Source organism: Mytilus californianus, unplaced genomic scaffold (assembly GCF_021869535.1).
Source record: "Mytilus californianus isolate M0D057914Y unplaced genomic scaffold, xbMytCali1.0.p SCAF_4, whole genome shotgun sequence".
In the NCBI taxonomy this organism is placed as follows: Eukaryota; Metazoa; Mollusca; class Bivalvia; order Mytilida; family Mytilidae; genus Mytilus; species Mytilus californianus.
This window is the reverse complement of record NW_026262690.1, coordinates 10,544,384-10,564,713: the sequence shown is the minus strand read 5'-3', so window position 1 is coordinate 10,564,713 and position 20,330 is coordinate 10,544,384. Positions and strand designations below refer to the sequence as shown.

Here is a 20,330-nt window from a genome sequence, read left to right as displayed (position 1 = left end):
TGTTTCAATTTATAAGTTAATGTTGCTCAACCATGTCTATTACACTAATATAAAATAATTATATTATTTCCAAGCTTAACAGTTTAATGAATATATCTTTTTAATGAAAAATAATTAATTTCATGAAAATGATAACAGAATAGTTTTTTTAATTGAATTGTATATACAGTATAAACATGTAACATACACTAAGAGGTTCCTGACTGGTAATATACATATATATAGTGTATATGCAGGGAGGTTGATATATTTGCCTGGTGCATATGCATGGATCTACATTAGAGGACATGCAGAATCAAAAGATATTTTTTATGTTCATATTAATAGAAGGTTAATATACTGGTCTGTGTTCTTTTCATTGTTCTTGTATTTTGATAAATTCTTAAAAAAAAAAAAGTCACTTCTAATGGTTTTATTTTTATTTTTAGTGTCGACTGGACCAACTTTGCACTTTTATTTATTTTTTTTTATTTTATTATCATTATGGAGTTTTCTTTGTATAACTCGTATGTTACTACCAGTCTAATTTGAGCTTGAATTCAGTGATATAGTGTTTCGACAAAAAGCTTTATGTGTTTATATATAAGTACGTCTGAACCAGTGACAACTCTATGACAGATTTTATCCATCGGATCACCAGTGATGGTGATACAAGGCTGAAAACACATTTCTGTATACATAATTCGTCTAAATCACAGCCCAACAATGTTAGATCTGTAGATTTGAGGAAGCAATTTTTTTTGTTCTTCCCTGGCCGGGAGTCGAACTCATGCTACTGAGATATCGTGGTACCAAATCACCTTGCACTATGCCCGACGCGCTTGACCACTCTACCACCTAGGCTCGACAAAAATCAACCTTTCGGTGGCCGGGTGTTACCTTTCCTCGTCAGTTTTTATCTAGCGTCGTAACACAGTACATGGTATATAAGGCATGAAGATGGAATATTACAGATCAACTGAATTATCTATCGTAGAGGATCTTACAAATTAATGTAGGATGCAGTCATATAAGGTCTAGATATAAGTCAACGATCTTTTTATACGAGGGCGCTGGATCGTTATTAGAAACTATTTTCTACACAATAAATAAAGTATATATACGCCTAAAAACTGTACAAACAACACCAATATTAGAAAAGGAAACAATAAATATAAGTATCAATAAATATTTGAAAAACAAATATCCTTCATCAGTTTGAATATTATTATGTACAATGAATCATATAAATCTATTCTGATTTAACTAACACAACCTTTACCCCCGATATATAATTAAAAACTGAACAACGCTTATATAATTCTAAAATTTCAAAAATGACATAGGTTAAGTATTTACAACAGAGACTGCATACATATTCATCTACAAAAAATTGTACCAGTTAATATTGAACATTACTGTACATTTCTGAATTTTCACAGTGATGTTGTCTATGATGGTAATAGTAAGTCGACTGAGATATGCCTTAGTGTGTCAAGGGGATATTAATTGTTGACCTTGAGGAAGGTTTGGCTTGCAGTCATAGTCACTACGATGGCCGTTCATACGTTTGTGAAACAGCTGTTCTGACTCACCAATATACTCTTTACCACGTTTACACTGTAAAAGACACACTGTATTTGTAGTCTTGCAATTTACATTGCGAAATATGGTGTATTCCGTACCAGTGGAGTGACTGTTAACAGTCTGGATATTCAGTATTTGCTTGCAAGTCAAACATCGTTTATTCCCACAACCGTTGCAAGAGCTCATAAGCGATTGGCCTGATTTAGAGGATAAATCAGTTTTCATCAGCAAGTCTTTAAGGCTTTTGTGCCTACCGAAACCCAGTACGGGTGGCTCGGGGAACATCTTGGATAGTTTAGAATGTGTTTCGATTTCTTTCCAATTTTCGCAGATAAGGCGTGACAACTTGTCAATTTTGGGATGGTAAGTCAGCACAAACGACATTCTTTTGTTGAACTTTTTCTCTGTATATTGTAAAAGTTCATCTCGGATGATGTTGTTAGCTCGAGAAAAACCTCTATCAATGTCTTTTCCTCTGTAGCCCCGATTGTTAAGTTACCGTAATCTCCTTTTGCAGTTTCATTGGTGGAGCAAATCCGTTTTATTTGGATAGTCTGACTGTGGGGAAATCTCTTGGTGCAATGTTTAGGATGACAACTCAAAGGAGAAAGATATTGATGTTGTCTGTGGATTTGCAATACAGATCTGTAAACATGATTCCATCCTTCGTTTGCGTAGCTGTGTCAAGATATGTGATTTATGAGTCAGAGATTTCATAAGTAAATTTTATTGTGGGATGGGCATCGTTGCCATGTTGAATGAACATATTGAGTTCCTGTTCAGTATTATCCCACTTCATGTCATTATCGAGGCAGAGGTTGAAAAAGAGAAGAATTGAGAATTTGCTGATCTAATTTGCCCATAAAAATATATAATTGATCATATAGCATTGGGACACCTAAAAGTATAACCCCATTCAGGTTTGGAAATCTTTATGGGCAAATTAGAACAGCAAATTCTCAATTCTTCTATCCTTTGTCAGTGGGATCTTGCAAGAAGTGTTTGAACAAACGACGTATAATTTGCAAGCAAATACTTAATACCCAGACTTTTAACAGTAACTCCACTGGTACGACATACACCATATTTTGCAATGTTAATTGCAAGACTACGAATGCTGTGTATAAAAGAGGGACGAAAGATACCAGAGGGACAGTCAAACTCATAGATCGAAAACAAACTGACAACGCCATGGCCAAAAAAAAAAAAGACAAACAGACAAATAATAGTACAGATGACACACCATAGAAAACTAAAGACTAGGCAACACGAACCCCACCAAAAACTGGGGGTGATCTCAGGTGCTCCGGAAGGGTAAGCAGATCCTACTCCACATGTGGCACCCGTCGTGTTGCTTATGTTATTACAAATCCGGTAAATAGCCTAATTCGGTAGGTCACATTCGTGAAAAGGGAAGGGTATTGTAGTTACGACATAAGGAACATATCCGATATCATCTGTGAAACGGTTATTCCATAACGGTCAACCAACTCGTGATGGCGTCCGTAAAACTTACGAAGGGATGATTTCAACTTCACCATTTGGAACTCTTGGTTTGATAGCTTCCTTGTATGCAGCAATCCTCTATCAAGGAAATCATGATAGGAAATACAAGCCCGGGAATATCGTATCAATTGGGAGATATATACTCCGTATGCAGGCGCTGCTGGAATGTTGCTACATAGAAATGGAAAGTTCACAATTGGAGTGCTGAAATCATCTCTTTTGTCGTAAAATTTTGTTTTTAACCAACCCTCATTGTCAATTTCTAGATGTAAGTCAAGATATGAGGCAAACTTAACTGTATCTGTAGTATCCTTTATTTCTAGTTCGATGGGATAGATTCGTTCAACATAGTCACCAAATTTTGTATTATTTAGTGAGAGAACATCATCTATATAGCGGAACGTAAAGTTAAAGTATATTGCTAACTTTTTATCTTTCTTCCTTAGAAGTCGTTGTATGAAGTCAGCCTCATAATAATAAAGAAACAAGTCGGCAAGAAGAGGGGCACAATTGGTTCCCATTGGAATTCCGACAGTCTGTTGAAAAACACGTCCTCCAAACGTAACAAATATGTTGTCAATCAAGAAATCAAGCATCTTGATAATGTCAAATTCAGAGAATTTTTTGTTTGAATCAGAGTGATTCTTTACAAAGTAGGATGTTCTACAGTGTACCTGTGATAAACAGTATGTTGGTAAGTCAGAACGGTAATTTTACAAACGCATGAACGGACACCATTGTGACTATAACAATCATATACCACAACAGTGCTTGGTCTAGGTAGGAAAGAATCAGTCGGAAAAGATTCTGGATCAAACAAACAAAAACGTTTGTACACATTTTGATCAATTAAAAGGTTTAATTCTAATCGCGCAGTGTTATTTATTTGGGTTTTATTACCACGCTGTCTCTGTTGTAATTCCTTCACCTTCTTCTACTATGAAATTCTAGAATTAATACTTGTTTAAATCGTACGGTGCTATTCATTTGGGATGTATTTATATGCAGCCTCCGTGTAATTACTTAATCTTCGTCAAAATTTGAAATTTACAGAGTATACCAGTTCCAATCGGTCAGGGCTATTCATTAAGATTGTATTTCTACGCAGTCTCTGTTGTAATAACTGAACTTCCGTCACATGTGAAGTTTTAGAATTGTATAGTAATGTGCGATATGAACTGGTGCAATTCTTTTTAGATGCATATCTTTTCAGTCTCTGTTGTAAATACTAAACCTACGTCTTTTTTTGAATTTTAGAATTATACAAGCGTTGTTCGGTTTTTAATTGTTTTTTGGTAAAGTTCAAGTTATTTAAATCAGAATGGATTGAAATGATTCATTTTACCTCACCATAATCATACTGATGAAGAATATTTGTTATCCGAAATATTTATAGATACTTGCATTTATTGTTTCCTTTTTTAATATGGGTGTTGTTTTGTACAGTTAATAAACGTTTATATATTTATTTATTGTGTACAGGTAATGTTACGCGTAACGATCCAGCGCCCTCGTAAGAAAGATCGTTGACTGATATCTAGACGTTATATATATATATATATTGATGCTTTTCTGCAACTCAAACAAAGCAAATTTCAGTGATTGCATGCATCTCACATATCCCATTATACTTGATATTAAAGATACTACAACTATATCTTCTTCTTTCTTCACCTTTTCTTCAAACTGCCACAGATGGACGACTTCAAACTACACAGCTACTTTAGTACAAGCACTCTTGATGTACAGGTCATATAATAGTATCTACTTCACAAATAATACAAGATGGTATTGAGTTATAGATCCTAGGTGCTAAAGTTGTGTATCTTTTTATTTAGTTTTTTCCGTTATTTGTTTTCGTTCTTTTACGTTTCTATGACATTTGACATGACTCGGTATTTATGCATCCCGCAATTGGGTTTTTGACTTCAAATTTGGGTATTCATAGTGCTAGTGAGTCCTGATGTGCAATTCGGACACTAGGGTTTTTTTACAGTGTTGTTTCTATTTTGTTTACCATTGTATGTCTATTTAATAAACTTTTACTTTATCGAAAAAGTGTAGACTATACACTATACACGGTATGTAGTATCAACGACAAATATTTGTTTGTTTGTTTGTGACGTCATTGTCAAATTTACGTCACTGATGTAGACGTAACTCGCGTCTGGCGTACACAATTTTGGTTTCGTCATCTATGATGAATGTTTACTATTTACTACACCTTTTTTGATGGCGTCTTTCTTATATTTTTAAAAGTGTATGTTTGTTTGAATGTTTTAGTAAGTTGTGTTGTATGTCTGTGATATATGTTTACAATGTTTTGACTGCTGAATCCCAACTATAATCACAGTAACCTACTATGTATGTTTGGATGGCTCACCTAATTTTGTCAATATATGTCAGCGGTTTAGCTTCCTATAAAACGATGTGTAACCCATCATTTTCTTTGAAAAATGCATGTACCAAGTCAGGAATATGGGTGTTGTATTAGACTTGTTTCGTTGATTGAGGGCGTTTGATTTTGTCAGTTTTATGGACTTTCTCCTTTTAAATTTGCCTTAGAGTTCAGCCTTTTTGTCACACTTTTTACTACACCTTTTTTGTTGGCGTCTTTCTTATATTTAAAAAGTGTATGTTTGTTTGAATGTTTTAGTAAGTTGTGTTGTATGTCTATGATATATGTTTACAATGTTTTGACTGCTGAATCCCAACTATAATCACAGTAACCTACTATGTATGTTTGGATGGCTCACCCAATTTTGTCAATATTAGTCAGCGGTTTAGCTTACTATAAAACGAGGTGTAACCCATCATTGTCTTTGAAAAATGCATGTACCAAGTCAGGAATATGGCTGTTGTTTTAGACTTGTTTCGTTGATTGAGAGCGTTTGATTTTGTCAGTTTTATGGACTTCCTCCTTTTAAATTTGCCTTAGAGTTCAGCATTTTTGTTACACTTTTTGCATGCATATAAACTGTACGTTTGTAAACATATATTAACTGTGTAAATGCATTTTCACAGATAGGCACTTTATAAACATTTTCACAGATGTGCAGTTTAAATGCATCTCACCGAATGTGCATTTTATATACAGCTTTAGAGATGTACAATTTATCAACATCTCAAAGAGTATACAGTTTATATACATCTTAATAATTGTACATCAAGATTGCTTGTACTAAAGTTGTTGTGAAGAATTTAAAAAAAACGTGATGATTTCAACTTTCAAATTGTCAAAGTCTCATTTCTCAGCAGTAACATACATTTTCATTTACCTGTGTATAATATACATTTTCATTTACCTGTGTATAATATGACGCAGGTTTCTTCAATAGTGATGATTTTCTATAAATTGTTTGAAATTTCACAATGATATCATACTTTAACCTTTGTTTAAACCTGTTTATTTACTTTTGACTTTAATTATTTATCCCTTGTAATTTTTTATTAACTGTGTATTTGCATTCAGGTGTCACAGGTCAAATTTATTCGTTCATTGTGTGTTAATTTACGTTTTTTGATTGAGTTAAGCCTTCCAATTGATATTTTATAGTGTGTTTTTCTATGTTGTGATGTTATACTATTGTTTCAGAAAAGGGAGAAGGTTTGGTACCATTAAAACGTTTAATCCCGCTGCAAATGTTTGCACCTGTCCTAAGTCATGAATCTGATTACAGTAGTTGTCGTCTGTTTATGTAGTTCATACGTGTTTCTCGTTTCTCGTTTTTATATAGATTAGACCGTTGGTTTTTCTGTTTGAATGGTTTTACACTAGTAATTTTTTGGGGCCCTTTATAGCTTGCTGTTCGGTGTGAGCCAATGCTCCGTGTTGAAGGCCGTACCTTGACCTATAATGGTTTACTTTTATAAATTGTAACTTGGATGGAGAGTTGTTTCATTGGCACTCATCCCACATCTTCCTATATCTATGTACCCTTTATTCCATCGATTTTTGTTTACATATTTCAATTGATAAGTTATATTAGTTCATATTTATATAACATGTTTCAAACATAATAAAATACACATCAAGCGTATGATCTAAGTAAGTACCGACACAGCAGACCAAAGCCAATTAACTAATAAAACCTCAATGCGTTGACCTTAATAGACCAATTGATAAGAGAATTACTAGCGTGAACAATGATTAGAGATATACAGCTAAATATAAATAAACCTTGACCGCAGATAATTGATAGCTATTAACGACCACTCTTATAAGAACGATCACAGACACTATACCATAATTACAAAAGTAGTTATTGTTGATATAAAAGCCTGTAAACGTCCAGCAGGAAGTATTTCAGATACCCAGTCTGATATTGTTGAAGTACTGAAAAAATATAAAACATGATAAACTAATTATTTTTATTATGCAAATATAATGGATTTTTGACAGAAGCCGAGTCGGACAGAACATGAAACACTAATATAAACATCAATTAAAAATTTCTAATTAACACTATACGGAAGGGGAATGCACCTTACACAAAACCAACTTCAAAATGATTATACGAAAGAAACTCTGAAATCGGCACTTAATATTTTTTACGGTCACCATCACAAATTGGTTGACCGATACGACATTTCTGTGTCTCAACTCACTAGCGACAGGTTTTGGAAGACTTGGATATTTTGATTCCATAATAGTTGTCTTAGCTGTAATTTTATGGATTGTGTCCTTTTTCCAATGTTGACTTTGTGTGACTGAGCGTGGAATTGCGTGGCGCGTAATGCATGTATACTAGGAGAGGTTTACACCCTGTTTCGCTTCCTGTAATGTAAATGCAATTGTCGCAGTTTGTGTTTGTGTTTTAATCAATTAACGAGATTTGAATATCTGTAAAAACACTCATCAAAGAAACCATGTTTATAATTTTGTACGCCAGTCGCACTTTTCGTCTTCAATAGACTCATACTGAAACTAGAATCCAAAACGTGAAAAGGCCAAGTAAATTGTTGACCAGCATTAAACCACTGTAGGCTATATTTGTATTGATGCAAGTTTTTCTCGCTGCGTTGAAGACCCATTGTTGGCCTTCGGCTGTTATCTGCTCTTTGGTCGGGTTGTTGTCTCTTTGACATATTCCCCATTTCCATTCTCAATTTTATTGCAATGTGCATTTCAGACTATTTTCTAAGACTAGGTTTTGCAGCCTTGGGAATCAAATATATCAAATTTTATTTAACTGTCAATTTAGAAGTAATTGTGAACGATCTTTGTTCATATTGTTCATTGCTCTAACTAAATTCCAGTCCCGAAGTAAGAAATACGTATTTGAATAACCAGGAGATGATGCCGTATTCCATAATGTATAAGGCGACTGTTTATATGGCAAAAACCTAAAATGATGTTTCAGTTTGATATTGACCGACTTAGCTACTATTCCGATATATGCATCTTCTATTGGAATGACCTTAGTGAACGCTACTGCACTTGCTAACAGTAGTACAGTTTTGAAATTAGTCAAAATAGTTCCTCCTATTATATATGGTGGGTAAAACAAAAATGGATAATCGTCTAGTGAAATGTAAGTTTTTGAATTTTTATTCCTATGTGGTTTCGAGAATTCCAATTTATATCCTACCATTACTAAATCTGCAGAATCAATATTGTTTGATGCTAAATCATATATGTTTATTGGATTTACTAAACGGTCGTCATCAACAAAATGTATGAACTCAGCATTTATATTGACGTGTGATAGCCATAAAAGAGAATAAATAGTTTTATAAACTACATTTTCATACAGATCTGGTAGGTTTAGCTGTACAATATCTTTATAATTGGTTGACTCTAGTTGAACCAAATGGTCAATGTCGTCAAGGTATCCAACAATAAATAGAGTTTTTGATCGAAGTGCTGTCACTCCTCCCCAAGTCCGGCGTATAGCTATTCGTTGACCAAAATTTAAAACATATGACTTAACAATAAATATTATTTGTAAGGAATCACAGTTGGAATTTTTACACATTGATTTGGCAGGATTTATTCTATAGATATATTTTTCATTGAAATCGTTCAATAGATTGACGTTTAAACTTTCATTGTGCTGAATATCATATGCTATTTTCTCCATATTAGTATCAGGAACTTCCGAATCGAACAGTTCAAGTAATATGATTTGGATAAATAAAACTCCACATATAACGCCAATTAAAAATCTGGATCTGAAAGAAAAGAGTTATCAAAAGTTCATAAAGGATCATGATTGTTGTGAAAATGTTTTTTTTTGGTGACAAATGAGATGCTGTCAATGATGAAAACATCCATATGTATACAAATATATTTCAATTACAAAATGTTAGTCAACTTAAACCAATTGTGTAATTGATCTAAGGGATTGCGTTAAAAAAAATTAGAAAAAAAAGACAATGGATTAACGATGTCAATACTTTTCTTACTAGCATAGCTACGACAGGTACAAACTGACACTTTAAAATATATGGTGGTTCTGAAATATTGGGTGAATGGGTTGAAGTTCATCAGTTTCTACTGCTATAACTGCCGATGGAAACGATGATTACTTGGATTAGAACTGAAGGAAGGTGTTAGGTAAAGTATATAAATGCGTTGTATATAGATCGTGATCATTCAACGTCTAACCATTGTTATCTAAGTGAAACGTCATAAAACATAAGCGTTAGTTACCAACTTCTACTTGCATAAACTTGCTCTAAATTCACGTCATTTGAGGAATGAAAATACCCATTATGTTGCCCCTTCGATTACAAAAAGCGGAACAACTATTCAGGCCTTTCAAAAGTATGTTACTTTTGTTGATACATGGGCAGGTCGATCTTATTTGGATACTTCAGCGTAGAAATGTTACTTGAGATATGACTGTGTTGAAATAAATATGTCAAAAATGAGATTTTCTATATAAGGTGGCAATTTTTAACATATGTTTTAGGACAAATTATATATGAGACAAGTCCCTATCTGAAAACAAATTAAACAGTTATGAACATCTTCATAAATTAGATCGTGTAGCAAAATATCTGTTTGTGATAAGCCTTAACGACAAAATAATCTGAAAATTGAGGCTATATTTGCAGCTTTCCAGTTTTAAACTAAATCCAGTTAGTCTGCAGCCTTAAAGCAAATATTCAGGTCAAAGTTCAAAACTAATTATTAATACCAATTGTCTGTATCCATCAACCTAAGCTGGTTACGGATGGTCACCGATTTTGTTGAAAACTTCTGACAACAATCATGGACATAAAATATGAAAAAAATATGTTTATGTCACACTGTATTTTGTTTGGTTACCATGGCAACAAAGATTTTTTTTCAAGAGTTACTCCCCTTTGCATAACTCTCTAGACCGAAGTAAAGTGAAAGTCATTTGTTTACATACACTAAATGGAGACATACGTTAGGTAACATTTTGCTACTCATTATTCATTTGTTATACCAATTTAAGCATTTTTGTTGGTATCTTTATACATGTTTCATGATGGTTTGTCATTTGTTTTACAAGGCTGAGCATTTACAATGTTCAAGAGGGACGAAAGATACCAGAGGGACATTCAAACTCATTGATCGAAAACAAACTGACAACGTCATGGTTAAAATAAAAAGACAAACAGACAAATAATAGTACAGATGACACAACATGGAAAACTAAAGTCTTAAGCAACACGAACCCCACCAAAAACTGGGGATGATCTCAGGTGCTCCGGAAGGGTAAGCAGATCCTGCTCAACATGTGGCACCCGTCGTGTTGCTTATGTTACTACAAATCCGGTAAATAGTCTAACTCGGTAGGTCACATTCGTGAAAAGGGAAGGGTATTGTAGTTACGACATAAGGAACATATCCGATATCATCTGTGAAACGGTTATTCCATAACGGCCAACCAACTTGTGATGGCGTCCGTAAAATTTACGAAGGGATGATTTCAACTTCACCATTTGGAAATCTTGGTTTAATAGCTTCCTTGTGAGCAGCAATTCTCTATCAAGGAAATCATGATAGGAAATACAAGCCCGGGAATATCGTATCAATTGGGAGATGTATACTCCGTATGCAGGCGCTGCTGGAATGTTGCTACATAGAAATGGAAAGTTCACAATTGGGAAGCTGAAATCATCTCTTTTGTCGTAAAGTTTTGTTTTCAATCGACCCTCATTGTCAATTTCTAGATGTAAGTCAAGATATGAGGCAGACTTAACTGTATCTGTAGTATCCTTTATCTCTAGTTCGATGGGATAGATTCGTTCAACATAGTCAGCAAATTTTGTATTATTTAGTGAGAGAACATCATTTATATAGCGGAACGTAAAGTTAAAGGATATTGCTAACTTCTTATCTTTCTTCCTAAGAAGTTCCTGTATGAAGTCAGCCTCATAATAATAAAGAAACAAGTCGGCAAGAAGAGGGACACAATTGGTTCCCATTGGAATTCCGACAGTCTGTTGAAAAACACGTCCTCCAAACGTAACAAATATGTTGTCAATCAAGAAATCAAGCATCTTGATAATGTCAGTTTCAGTGAATTTTTTGTTTGAATCAGAGTGATTCTTTACAAAGTAAGATTTATCCGTCTCCAAGACAAGATACTTGTATCTACGTTCGCCATTCTTTTTAATGAAACTAAGTAATACCAACTCTTTCAGTTTGTCTTTTAGTTTGGAATAGGGAATACTTGTGTAAAGTGTAGAAAAGTCAAATGTTTTAATAATATTGCAAGATGAGAGAATCTTAGATTGTATGTACTCTAAAAGATCTTTGGATTTTTTTAGTATCCACATCTGATTCACGCCACCTCTAGAATAGGCAGTTTCACAATAACTTTGGAGCCCGGCTTTGATTGCTGATAAAATAGATGTAATAATTTAGAAAGAGGTTTCGTGGAGCACTTGGAAAACCCAGCAATATACCGTTGTTTGTAAGGACACTTATGTAGTTTAGGTATTCAAATGGCACTGAAAAATTGACATTAGACGTCTAAATGTGAAGTCCTCCTTAACCAATAGACGGATTAAAATAGACTTTCAATGGCATAACTTCAGAACATAATGCTATTGTGTAAACCTCTTATCTTCTTTTTTTTGTGTGACAATAACTGTTAGTCTGTAGTAACACAATAGGGATTTTTTAAGTATAGAGTTGAAATCCTTTTTTTTCAAAAACTGCTTGCCTTGATTAATTTTAATGAAATATTGACTTTTGAAGTATAATTTAAAGAATAAAACAAGTATGCACATCCTATCTCATTTCTATTTGTTTAAAGCTTTTACCAGGGATTTCAAATAGTAAAATATGGTCTATGCATTTTATAACATTTGAGGCAAGCGACACGAGTGTTTCTTGAAACACTGAAATCTAGGTATAGTTTTAGTGTTTTACAACGATTTTTTGCATGAGTAAGTCGTATAAGTCTTAATTGACGGGTACTTCTTTAGTTAAATTTTATTTTATTTTCATTTTTGCAGACTGACCTTTATTGCTGAAAAAATCTTTCAGAGTTAGATTAAGTTCTAGCAGACGAAACAAGGAAGTAATATAAACATGCAACATTATTTTTATGCATTTGACAGTACATTTGTACAGAATTTGAGCTGTTCCCATTACCTTTACAATGCAACACAAAACATAGCTATATTTGCAAGGCACTTGTTCTAATTGATAATTGGCAAAAAATCAGAATATAAAATACTTATTTACAATTTAAACTAAAGAAACAATCATTCAGAAGCTGATCATGTTGATTCTTTCCAAAAATTAAAAAAAAAATATAATAGCATAGTGGTGCTATAAGATTCAGATGATGATATTACATTAAATACAAATATATACTTAATGAAACTTAAAATAAAAATTTTCTTGTTAACATTTTGTATAGTTTGTCACCTAATTATTAGGTTAAATGTCAAACACATGCAGTCATATTTCTTTTATTAAGATACTCTAAGACACAGCTCACGATGACCTTGGTCCAGTTCTAGTCAAACAGATAAGGAAGGTAAATACCTAAACAATGTAAATTAGATTCGGGCAGATCCAGTCAAATTTGAAATGACTTCCAAACTAAAGGAACAGGAGTTTTCTTATACAAACACAATTTTTCATTCAAATTTTATTTACTTTGGGACCAAGGGAGGGGGTTAACCCCCAGAAACCCTTGTATTACATCTTCTACTGAGATTAATATAATGAAGTGAGGCTGACAAAGTTCTAAATCTTAGTAAGTTTAGTTTTGTGCAAACAAAAATTGTCATTTGTAAAGAAAAATCTGAAAAAAGGATTGAATTAAAATATCTTGGAAAATACATTTTTTCCATGCATGAAGTTAAACTGTCCTCATGCATGAAACATTGGAATAACGATCTTAAAACACGAAAACACTTTAAATGAAAAAAATCTGTTTACTAAAAAATCTTTAAAATTTTTTACAACATAGGAACGAAAACCTAAAGAAAATTGTATTACATAGCACACAACACCAACTCTAGATTACTAACAATCATTAATTAGAAAAATGAAATATTCCTGTAATGGTCCAATTAAAATGAGTGACATTGAGCAAAATAAAGAACTTTATTGCACACGGAGAGATAAATGTTTCTTTTCATAATAAGGGGAATGAACATCTTTTAGAAATTTTGGTTTATAGACATTTATACAACAATCTATCTTAAACCTTAGAGATTTCATCTCCTGTTACTTTCATACCAAAATCCAATTTTATACAGTAAGCTAATTCTCTTTTGTACAAAAAGGCAAGTAAAAACTTGTGGTTCTTGAAATCTTCAAAAAGCCAAAAATAAGTCTTCAACCCACAATTTTTTCTTAAAATGTCCTGTTATCAAATAGTCCGTTTCTATGTATGTTGGCGTTTGTTTTTGTTGCAGTTCTGTGTTTCTGTTGTTCCGTTGTTTTCCTCTTATAGTTGATGTGTTTCCTTCAATTTTAGTTTGTAACCCGAATTTGTTTTCTCTCAATCGATTTATGACTTTTGAACAGCGGTACACTACTGTTGCCTTTATTTGAGACTTCTATATGTTTATTGGATTTCAATATTCTCACACAAAATTGTTAGTTTTATAATGTTATGGATTATAATCTACTATGATGAAATTGCTTTTCAACATTTCTATTTAGATAGAGGAATCCATATTTCAGGAGTAAATCATTTATTTAGATGAAGAAATCAAGAGGGGTCAAATTCGGCTATTGCTGAAGACATGACCAAAAGGTCTAAAGTCGTTGACAACATTATCTACATTTTTTATTTAAATGGATAGAACCATTGTGAATCAATTAAACCTTATATGACCAAAATGTTATACAAACATGTACAAATCAGTTCCTTAACAATTAGTTGCGATTTTATTGAAGACAGATTTCAAATTCAGGGCTATCCCTGTGACATACTAATGAACGGAAAAACCCAAGTTTATTTTAAAGATACTCGTTGAAATCATTTCCAAAGACGTGGATCATATGGTTGTGATAATTTCATTCCTTAACTTTTTATATGCAAGAGAGAAAAAAGGATATGGCGCATAAAGACAGCAACAAATCAAATCAAGGAAAGCATACAAAACTAAAACCCAAAGGTAACCAGACGGTCTTCAACGGGTGTCAGTCCACACCTTGTCATTAACTCTAAATGGCCCAATCAAAAGTATAAAAACGAAATACTATACAGCACAATGTCAACATATCATATATTTGCATTCTTGAAACCACAACTGATATGTCAAATTTGACAAAGAGGACTCAGGCTTATAGTTTTAACGTGGTGTAGTCATATCCAAAAAAATGTAGTATCTCTGACTAATAGTTGTATGTGGTATAGTTGAAGTCATATGTAAAATTAAAATTGAGAATGGAAATGGGGAATATGCCAAAGAGACAACAACCCGACCAAAGAGCAGATAACAGCCGAAGGCCACCAATGGGTCTTCAACGCAGCGAGAAAATCCCGCACCCGAAGGTGGTCCTCATCTGGCCCCTAAATAAAATTGTCTACTCTCTTTCATATGTGTTCACTGTTTGTAAATAATGTTTGATGTCATCTTATATTCTAGGAAAAGTTGACTGGTTTGCCAAACATGGAATAAATTGGTATATTGCAGTATCCAGTCGTTTTGCAGTACAATAACCCCACGCATAATTATCTGAAAGACAGATAATCACATGACATAGAATTTACCGTCAAATACTTTATGTCCACTGTTATGTTACTTGATGTGGGTATGCATCATTGGGGTCCTTAATTATGTAATAAATAGGTCACTTCGACCTAAATTTCATGTACATGAATTGATGTCCAATGTCATTCTATTCAGACACTATGTGCCCTTGTATTATGTTTATTAAAATACATCGTCCCCAAATTGAATATTTGGATGAAACAACTGTTACGTTTATATATAGCAATTCAACGTTATTAATTGTCAATTGATGGTTGTTGTCTGTCCATTTGGTTAGAGTTCTTGGGTTTGTTTTTTTTAATAAAAATGCCTATCAATTTGTTTGGTAGAAAGAGACAAAGAAAAAACTAAAAAATAGATTTTGTGTTTCCATTCTAAAAACAGTTGTTGCCATGATACGGGTTATGTTCTTCTCATATATTTTATGATGGTATGATACTAAACCCCTTACGGGAGGGATTGTGATTGATTTTCATATGATGAAGACATAATCTTTCAATCAGATTAATTGATGTCTGGATCTGGCATGTCAGTAACTGGTAGTAGTCCTTTGTTGATTTATGTATCATTGTCATTTTGCCTAGTTTCTTCTGTTACCTATTCTGACATCGGACTCTGACTTCTTTTAAACTGAGATTTACTGTGGGTATTGCTGTGTGTTTGTTTATTCTGCATTTGTTTGGGGTATAGGGGAGGGTTGAGATCTCACAAAACATGTTTAACCCCGCCACATTTTTGCGCCTGTCCCAAGTCAGGAGCCTCTGGCCTTTGTTAGTCTTACTTTTGGTTCATTTATATGACACAAAAAACAACTGTCATTGTATAAGTGTTTTACTTTCAAGTACTAATTGTCTTCATACATGTATTTTGAACAAATATAAAATGAAAACGATTGAAACATGTTGTTTTATGTATATAAAAATCAGACAGTTAAAATCTAGGGGGTCAATTTGAACATGCAATGAGGTGTGAGCGTTTTGTACATGTTGAAAGCCTCACTCTGACTTTTAGATGAAGAACAGCAACAAAATCTATGTTCATTTGCTGGTATTTTATTATGTACATATACAGATTTTGTATCATGAATCTATGTAACATTTCTTCTTTTCAATTTAGATATAGTAACTGGCGAGTTGATAAATTTTCTCCACATGTCTTATTCATTCGGAAAGATTCATAAGAGTATCCACAATAGTGAACCCCTAAGCATTCTTACACATGACAGAAAGTCCAGCTTGACCTTTACAAATGCTTTGGTTATTGACTGTCCAAAATCAAGGTGATCCTAATGTACAGAGACTAATTATATCCCTGCTATTGATAGCTGGGGATATACAATATTCATGATGTCTGTCTGTCTGTTTGTTCGTAATATATATTAACGTGGATCATCATTATATATATCCTCAGATAGAATATGCTTTAAGAAAATAATTAGAAATAATGATGTCATCGAACTTGTGTTCTTGCTACAAGTAAAAAACAAAAAAATTTATTAACATTCTTTTGTTTTTACTTTAAGAGTTATCTCCCCTTCTATGGTTATGTGGAAAATCAATCGAACAAAAACAAATACTTAATATGTGTTAAAACAGACTAAATATTGCTATAAATCACTTATATTCTTTATCTAAATAGTATTATACACAAATATCCAATCCGTCTCAATATGACGGTAAACAGTGAATCTACAAGTACTGAATGAATTTAAACCAAACGCATGATATATGTCCTGTGAGATTGTACACCATATATTTATTTTATGCATTAAGTATTCTTGGGGGAAACTTTCGATCAAATAATAGAAAATCAGTAGTGGTGTAGTGAATTAAGAATATTTACCTGCGGTCCCCGACTTCTCTTCAACCACTTACTGGTTTAATGTGAAAGTTATGTATACTTTGCAGATGAACGCCCCATTATGCTTATTTTTTCGTTATCCGATGTTTTTCTTTCTTTCTTTCTTTCTTTCTTTTCTTTCTTTTCTTTATCTATCATTTTATTATATTAGTCGAGGGGAAAACTTTTAGAAGGATATTTTTCTAACAATTTCAGAAATATCGAAACCAGTGTTTGTCAGAATATGTCTCTTTATAAAAGTTGAAAATTGAGATAAAACTATCGCTCCCAATTAATTTTTAAACAAAAGTATTTTTCATTTATTATAACATGTATTGATAAAAAAAATCCCTATATTGGTTGTTTTTTAGAAGTTGTGCTCGATTAAGGATTGTTCTGTGTTGTTTTGTTTTACGGGAATGTTAAAGGAGTCCAAATACGAAAGACATTTCCAGTAATTTTTTATAATATCCCTTGAAGTAAATTAACTTATAGTATTTTATCCATTGCATTGATAAATAATTAATGGGGGGTCACATAATTCGATTTACGGCATATATCATTAACAGAAATGTGTTAGGTAAGAAACATAGAACAACATTCAAACAAGATGTCATAACTGTGAAACTGACTTGATGTTTGATTTTTGTTTGACAACGAACTTGTTACTTTAGGTGGACGTAGCTTTCGACAGACACTTGGCATTCCTACACTTTATTTAGTACTCTTCCTACTGACATGTACCTTGGTTGATATAAGCAAGACCTCATAGTTCACCCAATTATTATATTCCATGCACTCTGACAAAAGCTAAACGTATAAAGTTAAAAAAACATAGTGGATCTTAAACTTTAATATCCCCAAATCTGTACAAAAGCATTTTAGAGGAGGTCATACATATAATTCTGTAATTTTTGTTTTGTTTTGATCAGGACTGTCTGTAATTGAATACTGAAAATTATACCTTTGACCAGCAGTTTCATTGAAATATATTGATTTAATGCGCGCTGAAAATATTATCATTTCATGATAAAATTCCTCAAATCTGGATATTTCATACGACAGTGGTGTGACCCATCAGGAGTATGGTCACCTACCCCCACCCTTTGGGGTGTTTCCTTAGCGTTGCGGGGTGTACCAGTATATACTCTATACCAGATTATATTCAACTTTATAACATGCTTAAAAATGTCGTCCGTTTGGTTGTTCGGAATTTATAAATACACAGCCACGTCCAGTAAAAGTTGGGGCGTTTGATCAAAAAGTGCGTACATTAGTTCTACATGGAACAGAACCAAGGATCCGTAGGGGTCTGAAGCCATACAGAATGTTAGCCCCTATGTAACATACTCTTTTTCCCCAAGTACAATTGAAATGTATGCTGTTATCATGGTCGACCTAGTATACATATCTATTGTATTATTTTGTTTTACTTGTCCTGAATATGCATGCAGTTTTTGTCTCTTAGTGTCCGGCAACAACAATCAATTAATTAATCAAACAGATGTGTTTAAATTTATGATTTTCTTGCATTTGTAAATGCTGAAAACTATTTTGCGATTCAGTTTTTCAATTATCACCGTCCACTCCCTATTGGCATTGACGTCTTCTAACCATGTTGAGGCTATGACTGCCAAGATTCAAATCATTTGTCTCACCAGAAATAAAATTCAAGTTACGCTACTGTCAATTAATTGATAGTTGGTTGCTTAACGTCAAGTGGCAAATAATTCATGCATATTAAACGTGCAGAGAGCGTAACATTCCCTCTAAAAGAAGCATCGAATTTAACGCCCCCACGTGCACTCTGACCGGACGTGATTGCTTACTTGTACATCCCGCACAGCCAAACGGACGCCCCACTTTGGCATTGGTTTAACTGCCCGTCGGAACAAGACCAATAGTGACCATATTTCTATTCCCCGGTCACCTGGAGAGGTTTCTGTCGAGGCGAGCACGCTACCACAAGACCAAAGCGACAGTAATGAATATGGAAAATAATATACATGTACATGTATTAATCAAAACATTTGCAACAAGAATATGTGGCCTTAAGACACCATGCCCCTTCACATGATTATATTTCCATGGTACACTGGTCAAACTCTAATTTGGTATATACTTTTAAACGATTTATATTTTGAACGGAAAGGAAGAACGGACGGATGCATATCGCCTTGCTATCATAAGTTGGTCATAAAACTAAAATGATCATCCTACTTAACAAAACTTCAATCAAATATTCCGTACATGTCAGTTTTTCATACGTATTTGCATAAGTTAAACGCCAAACATTTTAGAAAAACAATTTAAGAGCAATGACGTTAAATTACGTATACGTTTGTACGGACTCTTCATTGAATCAATGCATCATCATAATTAAAGACGTTAACTGATTCAATAAAGAGTAATCAAATTTTTCTTGAAGATGCGTCCTCATAAATTCCATTTGGTAAAATTCTAAGGAATGGTGACAAAGTACTACCGGAAAGATGAATCAGTGATCTGAATTTCTTCCTCTGACAAAAGTATCTTGAAATAAATTAAAGAAGTATCTTAAAAAAAAGAAGAAACAAGTCGTGTGCACCTTTTACATTACGGCGTGTTTGAAACTCTTGCTTTAATCTTATAACTTATAAATCAAAAATGAGAATATCATCTCGCTTCAGATTCCATTATTTTAATTTTTTCAAACATAATTTTGATTTAGTAGCTCTAAGAATTCACCGTTTGAGAGATAAATACATGGGTCAAGTGAAATGACAAAGTAATGATCGGTGCATTTGATTACCGGTAACTGAATTAATTATTCCCCTGAAAGGTTGTTGTCAAATTTATTTATAAAATATATAAAGAATTAAAATAACATATTATTCTTATTTTCAAGTAGCATCTGTTTCAACAAAGTATGTTTATTTGACGAGCCAAAAAATTAAAGCAGTCTATGCTCCCTTCCGTCACCCTTCAATGCAATAGGCCGAGATACGGTCAGATAGGTTGGTTATGTCGAGTAATGTCATTTTATTGGAAATCTCTATTAAAGATTGTAGTCGTGCATTATATATTTGTTTTCTACATGGTGGGTACAGAGGGGGATCATTGAAGGGTCCAAATAGGAAAATACCATTGAAATAGAATAACACCTGCTAAACAACAATTCCTTCCATATATTAACATTGAGTACTATGAATTCTATGAATCAGAAAAATGTTTTTCATGTTCTGCATGACGATAATTGGAATATTTTT

General features: G+C 33.2%; 1 protein-coding gene and 1 long non-coding RNA gene across 2 annotated transcripts in view; one reads left to right on the top strand and one right to left on the bottom strand.

Moving 5' to 3' along the window:
• The window catches only part of LOC127737456 (uncharacterized), a 63,422-nt gene extending 47,992 nt beyond the window's left edge, over window positions 1-15,430 (top strand). Inside the window, exons 15-16 of the long non-coding RNA XR_007999516.1 lie at window positions 12,987-13,046; window positions 15,118-15,430. This is a non-coding gene — a long non-coding RNA (uncharacterized LOC127737456). The remainder of the gene's footprint in view (window positions 1-12,986; window positions 13,047-15,117) is intronic.
• The window catches only part of LOC127737455 (beta-1,3-galactosyltransferase brn-like), a 52,273-nt gene continuing 39,873 nt past the window's right edge, over window positions 7,931-20,330 (bottom strand). The window contains exon 3 of the mRNA XM_052248160.1: window positions 7,931-9,246. Coding sequence (XP_052104120.1) covers window positions 8,268-9,246 — 979 coding nt within the window. The 3' untranslated portion in view covers window positions 7,931-8,267. The remainder of the gene's footprint in view (window positions 9,247-20,330) is intronic.